Below are 7,909 nucleotides of genomic sequence, written 5' to 3' on the forward strand. Positions count from 1 at the left end.
TCTTTCCTCCTGCTAGATAGGAAGAAATGTGCTAGCTCCCGCCATACAGAGCTCACCCTCTTCCCACTTCCCAGGAATATATGTGATGCATTTTCCCTTCTCTCCTTCATGTTCAATCTTCTCCTCAAGGTCCACAGTACCCGTCCCATCAACATTTAAACTCACTCAAGGTTTCTCCCATTTAAAATTCCTCTATTGGCCACAAATCTCCCTTACTATCCTGCCCTTGCCCAGCTAAATCTCTAGAAATTCACTGGCTCTTTAACCAGTGATGTGCTGGTAAATTTTTAACTGGTTATAGGAAAAGGGGCCCTGACTGGTCACATTTACAGATTCCCATGGTGTACACCAACACATGGCAAACTAGCCACCTGCTTTTGTAAATATATTTTTGTAGAAAACATCCCCACCTGTTCATTCCCCTACTGTCTGGAAGCTGAGCATTATAATGGCAGAGTTGAGGGGTAATAACAGAAAGCATCTATTCCACAAGCTTAAAGTACTTATTATCTGGTCTTATAAGGACAGTTTGCAGAGCCAGTGTAAATATTATCACTATGATTGACTCCAGCCACCAACCTGAAGACCATAGGCACAGCAGCACCATGAATCACCTTCAACTCACAGTCCCCAACCCTCATCCTTTCACTTAAGGATTCACTATTCACTAAAAATTTTGCAATCTGTTCCACATTTACAATCTCTTATATTTACCCTACTGAATCTTTTAATCACTTGGCTCCCAAGAGTCAACAATCTCAGAATTTTCTTCCTGTCTCTGTAGCCATGTCCTCTCTACATGAGCTGCATTCAGCTGTCTCTACTGTGGAGTTTCTCAAGGCTTAGTCCTCAACCCTCTTTTTTCCTCACTTGACACTTCCTCCCTAGATGACAGCCTCATCTGTGCCCTTCTGATATAGACAGCAAACCCTCTGGGAATTTCAGTAGAAAACCAATACTGAATTAAATTATTCTCTTATCACCATCACCAGGTAACAGCCAATAGAGTAAGCAGAACTTTATAAATTTAAATTAAAAGGACACTGTTCTTTAGAAACTGCTTTACTTGGGGCAGTCCTACATCTCACTGCACATCATCCTTAATAAAAAAGCCCATTTTTAATAAATAAAAATAACTATAGTACAAATGAATCCCACACCATTGGTATGCTTACTATAAATGCTGATGCTACTATAAAATACAACAGCAGATTTGAATGTCACCATCCACAGGCTATATCATAATAAAAAGACTATTCCATATTATTCAGCAATAAAAGAGAATAAACTCACGGCATTTGCAGGTAAATGGATGGAGTTAGAGAAGATAATGCTAAGTGAAGTTAGCCAATCCCCAAAAAACCAAACGCCGAATGTTTTCTTTGATATAAGGAGGCTGATTCATAATGGGATAGGGAGCGGGAGCATGGGAGGAATAGACGAACTCTAGATAGAGCAGACAGGTTGGAGGGGAAGGGAGAGGGCATGAGGTAATTAATAATGGTGGAATGTGATGATCATTATTATCCAAAATACAGGTATGAAGACATGAATTGGTGTGAATATACTATGTATACAACCAGAAATATGAAAAATTATGCTCTATATTTATAATAAGAATTGTAATGTATTTTGCTGTCATATATAAATAAAGTAATAATAATAATTAAAAAAAATAAAAAGACCATTCCATTTCAGCTTTGGGAGCAAAGTCCAAATGGGGGTGGAGATGAAACCTATACTTTAAGAGTACAGGGATCTTAAAGAATTCCTTCACAGACAAAAATAAAGTTGAATATTGCCCTTTTGCCAATCTCCTGCACTATATTGACTAGCATACATAAGAAGCTGGGGAGGACAGGAGAAAGGTAGATAATACAAATTACTTACCAAGCAATTTCCACTGCTGGGTTTTCTCTTTGAATTCAACAAATGGAGAGAAACTGGAAGGAACAGCTGCAAGAAATAAATCACATGAACCAACCACACAGGTGATAGAATGTGTTAAACTCAGGACAAAAGGCTACATATCCCTGAGCTCTGAGAGATTCTGAGAACTTTATGGTATAGCAAAAGACATGGTATGATGCAAAGGCAAAATAGACCAAACAAGCACAAGAATTTAGACAAAAATTTCTCTACGAATTTGTCTTAAGAATTTAGACAAAAAAAGAAAAACAGTGACCCTTCAAAAAAATGACCTTACCTCGGCTTTCTCCAGCAAGATACTGGAGGGCAGGCAATACCAACTCAGCCCAGTTGGGGGCTGCAGAGAACCAGCTGTTGAGGGAGCTGGCTGGAGATGACTGCCAATCCAAAACTCTTTCCTCCAGCTGGCGGGGAGAAAAGGCAGACAGAAGCCAGTTAAATTCTCTCTATATCAGCAATTCAAGATGTGCCAGTGCAAGCTGGGTCCGTTTGCTCAGGTTACCCAAGTCCCAGAGCAAGCTGGCTGCAGAGCTTTGGGAGGAATCCCCTCAAGCTAGGGATTCCAATAATTTCAAAACCTTAGTGTATAGGACTGGGGTAATGGCTCAGTGGTAGAGCACTTGCCTAGCACATGTGAGGCACTGGGTTCAATACTCAGCACCACATAAAAATAAATAAATGAAATAAAGGTATTTTGTCCATCTACCAAAAAAAAAAAAAAAAATCTTTGATGTACATCTGACTTTTCCAAAACTCTTACCATAGGAAGGCTAGCTTGATTCTCCAGAAGCAAGATCTCTAATAGAAGAGAGAAAAAACTGGAAGAAATCTCATTGATTCCAAGGCAAGGCTTGAGGTCTTCCAGGGGCCTAATGAGAGAAGAAAAATATAAGAACAACCACAAAGACCAAAAACACATTCTAAATTTGTTCAAGTCCTCCAAACTTCCTAGCAGCTATAAAAGCTCAAGAAAGGGACACACAATACATTTTCCTAACAGGATCCCTGACACTCAGAGCCAACTCACACAAGCCTCAAAGGAATGGTTATAGCCTCCAGCTTAATCTCCAAACTTAAACCTTAACACCATGTAATCTATTGCTCACTTACTCTTCCTTGATAGAAGGTATTGCCAGTGGAGATGGGGCCTGTGAAAGAGGTGGAACCCCTTCAGTGTTGCTCAGAGTTTCAGCCAGATCCTCTGCCTCTGATTTGATCAGCTTTATTTTCTTCTTTTTCTTTTCCTCTTTTTCCTTCACCTTTTTTTTAAGGACAGCCAAGTCATATAAGGCTGGGAAGAATAAGGAACATAAGTCACTGAACTGCTTCTTCTATATTAAGAAATTAGGAGTCTTTATCTGCGTATTTCCCCAAAACCAACAAAGAAAAGTCTTAGTAATGTACTAAGATATTTAGATGTTTTTAAGACAAAATGGAATGAGTGATTTACAGCTTAATTTTAACATCTAATGATACTCTGTATTAATTTTAAATTCCTAAGGGCAGTAACAAAGCAAAAGGTGTCAGCATGAAAGATGTGGATTCATTTATTTTTGCCACATGTAGACAGACTCACAATTTAACACCAAAGTCAGGTGAAAACCATCCGGAGGAAGAGACCTATAGTCCTTTACCTGCTAGTGAGCCCTTCCTGCCAGCATTTACTCGAGTCATGATGTCACTGAGGGTCAGGTCCCCTGTCAAAAGGTCCGGGTGATCCTAGATGTGATATTCAGAGATTTGGTTATGGCCCAGAAAGGAAGCAAAAACTGATGGTGACTGTGCCAATTTACCTAACAACCAGATGTCCCAGACACCTGAGGAAATCATGTTGAATTAAAACTACACAGAGATAGAAACAATTGTTCTTCATAATAGTACACAGGGGAAACTTTGGTGTTCCACTGCACGGCATTTACAATTCATACAGCTCTTCTGCATTCCTTATCTCATGTGCTCTTCAAGAAGTCTTCCTAATATTGTTAGAGTTTAAAAAGTTTAAAAAAAGCGTTCAGAGGAGTTAAGGGATCGCTCAATGTTCTGACTTCCAATGTGGGACTCTTCTTATCTCACTGCTCTGCCCAGACTACCCTCTTTTCTCCATCATACTCTCTGGCTTGATTTAGTTGAGTGGAATAACAGAAATAGTAAAAAGTGCGGAGAGAAAAGGGTCTGGCTCTCAGCTCTAGCACTTACTGGCTGTTTGACTGAAGAAAAACTCCTTAACCTTGCTGAGCGCTGAAGACATGGAGACAATTCATTCACACACCAAACAGTGCCATGGCAAAGCTTGAAGCTTGCCTTATAAAGCCAAAACACCTGTTAACACCTCTTATCTCTGATGCTAATTAGCCTCTCTAATTGCTCCCATCCTCTAACAATAACAGAGAAGCACAAAAGAGGTGGTGACTACCAATATCCTCCTCGGGATAACCATGCCAAAGAGAGTCAACTGAAAACCACAACTGGCCACATCCATCCCAATCTTACTGGTTGATGTTTCCGCTTCTCATGGTGCTTCTTTAACATTATCTTCAGGTCACTGTCCCCCAGTTCTATTTTATCTGAGAGAAAATGAACCAAACCACATGGACTAGGTCATTCACTACAACAGTGCTCTAATTTAAATCTTCCTGGTCACTTGTGACATTCAAAAGTAAGATAATACTCTGAGTTTCCCTTTTGATTCCTGGGTACTACAAGTACCAAAAACCTTTATTCAGTCACTGTCAGCACTTCTACTTTCCTTTTTTTTAAAATGATTTTGTTACTTGGCTGGTCTAAAAGCACATTGAAGCTTCATAACATTTTTTATTCCTATTCCAAATTCAAATTCTTCTCCAATTTCAAGAGACATTCAAAGGAATTGCTAAAGCTCTGGTTATCTCTTTTGTGCTATGACTGAATTATTATTTCAAAATTCTGCTTTCTATATCACAAAACACTAGCTGATCAGCTCTGGACAATTTTTTTTTTTTTTTTAATGAAAGAAGGTCTACCTCTAGATATAAAAAAAAATCAGAATAGTACAAAAACTTATCCCCATCACCTTCATTTAAGGAGCACTGCTTGTTTTGGGGAAGGCAGGAATCTAGACACTACCTCCCTTTAAGGAGTTCTCACTTCTGCACTGTGATTTCCTAGGATAGCAATGGCATCAGCTCAGTTCTCACCTGTAGTTTTCATATCCGTGGTGGAAAGCGTGGGCACCACCCTCAGGGGCACCGCAGGACTAGGAGAACGCGCTGGAGAGCTCGGAAGCCATGAGCTGAGATCTTCAAAAGAAAATTTTTCTTGTAAATCCAACGTGGCTGTGGACTCCAATAGGGGAGATTGGGTAAGTGGCCATTTGGGTTCAACAGGGCTAAGCCAACAACATGGAGGCCAGGGTTCCACATTCCTTTCTGACCCTTCCCCAGATGAGCTGGAGCACACTTAGGTCATTTAAACGGCTCTTCCAGGAAGAGAGACTTCAACAGAGTGATGGGGTCGCATTGCAGCAGGCCAACAGTCACTACTACTCTCCTGTAAGGGGAAAAGCAGTTCTCTCAAGTGGCACAATGGCACCAGAAGGCCTACTGTGGAGAGACCCTGCCCTGCAGGGATTAATCCAAGAGGTTCTCATCTAACTCAAGTGCCACATAAGCACAGAGTAAAGAGGGTATGGTATGGAGTTACTCCCACCTGATAGCAGTGTCTCAGTGACTCAAAGACCAAGGGCTAATGAGTCCCACCATCCACCCCCCGAGACAAGACAACTCATAAAGGACTTCTTTACCGAGGGGATAAATGGCTACCACTGGCTCCAATGCCCCAGCTAACCCAAGTGCCCAAAGACACTCACCCTCTTCATCAGAGGACGGGGCAGTGTCGCCACACTCCTCCTTCACTTCCCTCAAGACCTTCAAGTAGCGCTGCTGGGTCCGCCACTCCCGCTCCTCAGGGCTTCGGGATGGTGAAGGACGCTTCTGCCTGAAGGGAAGGGTTGGGCCACTCCTTCGGGCCATCTCCAGTAAGTCCTAGGCAGAAAATCAAATGCGAATACATGTGATCATCAAATCTTTAACATACACTGTATACTCCGTAAGGCTACATTTAAAGTTTAATTCCCCACTCCATCATAGAGAAAGATGCAGATACATGAACATGTTCAAATAAAAATGACCCATATTAATTACAGGTTGAGCATTCCTAATCCAAAATCCATAATCCAAAGTGCTCCAAAATCCAAAACTTTATGAGTGCATGACACTACAAGTGGAAAATTCTATACCTGACCTCATATAACAGGCTGAAGTAAAAACAAAAGTGTACTAAAAATAGTATATAAATTACCTTTAAGCTATGTACATAAGGTATATTTGAAATGGATGAATTCATGTTTAGATTTGGGTCCCATACCCAAGATATCAATATGTGTATGCAAATATTCCAAAATCCAAAAAAAGTAAATAAAATCTGAAATCCAAAACACATCTAGTTCCAAGGACTTCAGATAAGGATTACTCAACCTATATTAGATAATGAAAAAATCCCAAATCTGAACACTGAATTGCTCCACAGAAAATGAATACTTATGCTACATCCAAATATTTCTATACTTAAGTTCAAAAAAACCACTTAAAGAACTCAGAACAACTTTGCCTCTGAGAATTACCTGGCTGGAAAAGACCCAGAGGCCACTGAGCTTTATGTTCTACAGGTCCATCACAGCAGAGGCCTTGTGTACACTTGCACATCAATTCCAGAGCATCCTAGTTTTCCTCAATAACCCATGATGAATCTGAAATCCATTTGTTTATCTTAGTAAATATGGAAGCTACTATATTTCATTAATTTTAGGAAGCACTTACTGTTTCATATTTTAACATCTCTGAAATCAACACACATCATAAAACTGATAAGGAAAAAAAAGACATAGGTGGGAAGGGAAAAGGGAAAATAAAAAGACACAACTTAAATGTTTTGCTGCTTAATTGGTAGCATTTTTTTCTTAGTGGTTATCATCTGTGTTTTGCCTCTGAACCACTTCTTGATACCTGTGCATATACTGCCCATATTTTATATTCAGTTCCCAGCATTACTTACACTCCGGGAAGCAAGAATCTGCTTTAGCAGTCGATGGAAATACTGCTGCTGAGAGTTGAGGTATCGCTTGTACTGTGACTTGAAGCATAGCTGTCGATACTTGACCACCTCAGGGTTAAAGTGTCCATCTTAAAAAAATAGAGATACAACTATATACATACCAGTCATCACATTTAATGGGTGTTTAAGATGTAGTTGTAGCACAGAACTAAAGGGCATTCAAGAGAATCAGAAAAGAGAACGAGAAGTAAAAGAATGCTGAAAACGATAGCTCAGTTAAGACTGATAATCGCAAAAACCATGCAACACAACTGAAATCAGCAAAACCAACACTGAAACATGTCACTACTTAAGACTAAAATATAGAGAAATGTCTGCCCTGACATCCCTGTTTCCTTACCAGACTACCACACTATTTGGAGGAAGCATGTCATCCTTATATAACCCCTCTAAATCAGCCAAGTTTCCCTCCCTCTATTCTACAGGAGAGGACAATGTACTTCTACTTGAGACTCCAGCTTCAGTAAAGAAAACCTCTGCCAACCACAGAGGGGAAATCCTTTTTAAGTTAATAATGTGATGGGAGGGAATATGCCCAGGAGTGAAGTATGCCTATGGTCCCAGCTATCTAGGAGACTAAGATGAGAGGATCACCTGAGCGCAGAAGTTCTGGGCCAGTCTGGGCAACATAACAAGCAAGACTCTGTCTCAAAAAATAATAGGGGTCTGGGGGTATGCCTCAGTGGTAGAGCACTTGCCTAGCACATGTGAGACCTTGGATTCAATCCCTGACACCATAAAAACAAACAAGATGAGAAAATGCTAATTTTAAATCCTTTTTTTGTTGTTGTTTATTTTTTTAAAGAATTTTTTTTAAGAGAGAGAGAGAGAG

At 40.1% G+C, this 7,909-nt stretch overlaps 1 protein-coding gene across 10 annotated transcripts in view; it reads right to left on the reverse strand.

Annotated features, from left to right (window-relative positions):
- Nfrkb (nuclear factor related to kappaB binding protein) overlaps positions 1 to 7,909 on the reverse strand; it is a 33,883-nt gene that overhangs the window by 19,330 nt on the left and 6,644 nt on the right. For 6 of the 10 annotated variants that reach the window (XM_015499039.2, XM_048796160.1, XM_048796164.1 and 3 more), the window contains 9 exons: positions 7,018 to 7,145; positions 5,774 to 5,948; positions 5,103 to 5,240; positions 4,420 to 4,493; positions 3,564 to 3,648; positions 3,040 to 3,220; positions 2,690 to 2,798; positions 2,207 to 2,333; positions 1,891 to 1,956 (listed from right to left, as the gene is read on the reverse strand). In XM_015499039.2, coding sequence (XP_015354525.1) covers positions 1,891 to 1,956; positions 2,207 to 2,333; positions 2,690 to 2,798; positions 3,040 to 3,220; positions 3,564 to 3,648; positions 4,420 to 4,493; positions 5,103 to 5,240; positions 5,774 to 5,948; positions 7,018 to 7,145 — 1,083 coding nt within the window. Of the gene's footprint in view, positions 1 to 1,890; positions 1,957 to 2,206; positions 2,334 to 2,689; positions 2,799 to 3,039; positions 3,221 to 3,563; positions 3,649 to 4,419; positions 4,494 to 5,102; positions 5,450 to 5,773; positions 5,949 to 6,586; positions 6,812 to 7,017; positions 7,146 to 7,909 lie in introns of those variants that run through there. The other 4 variants (XM_048796163.1, XM_048796162.1, XM_048796166.1 and 1 more) reach the window with 3 other exon arrangements.

The sequence above is a fragment of the Marmota marmota genome, unplaced genomic scaffold (assembly GCF_001458135.2).
Source record: "Marmota marmota marmota unplaced genomic scaffold, marMar, whole genome shotgun sequence".
Taxonomy (NCBI): domain Eukaryota; kingdom Metazoa; phylum Chordata; class Mammalia; order Rodentia; family Sciuridae; genus Marmota; species Marmota marmota.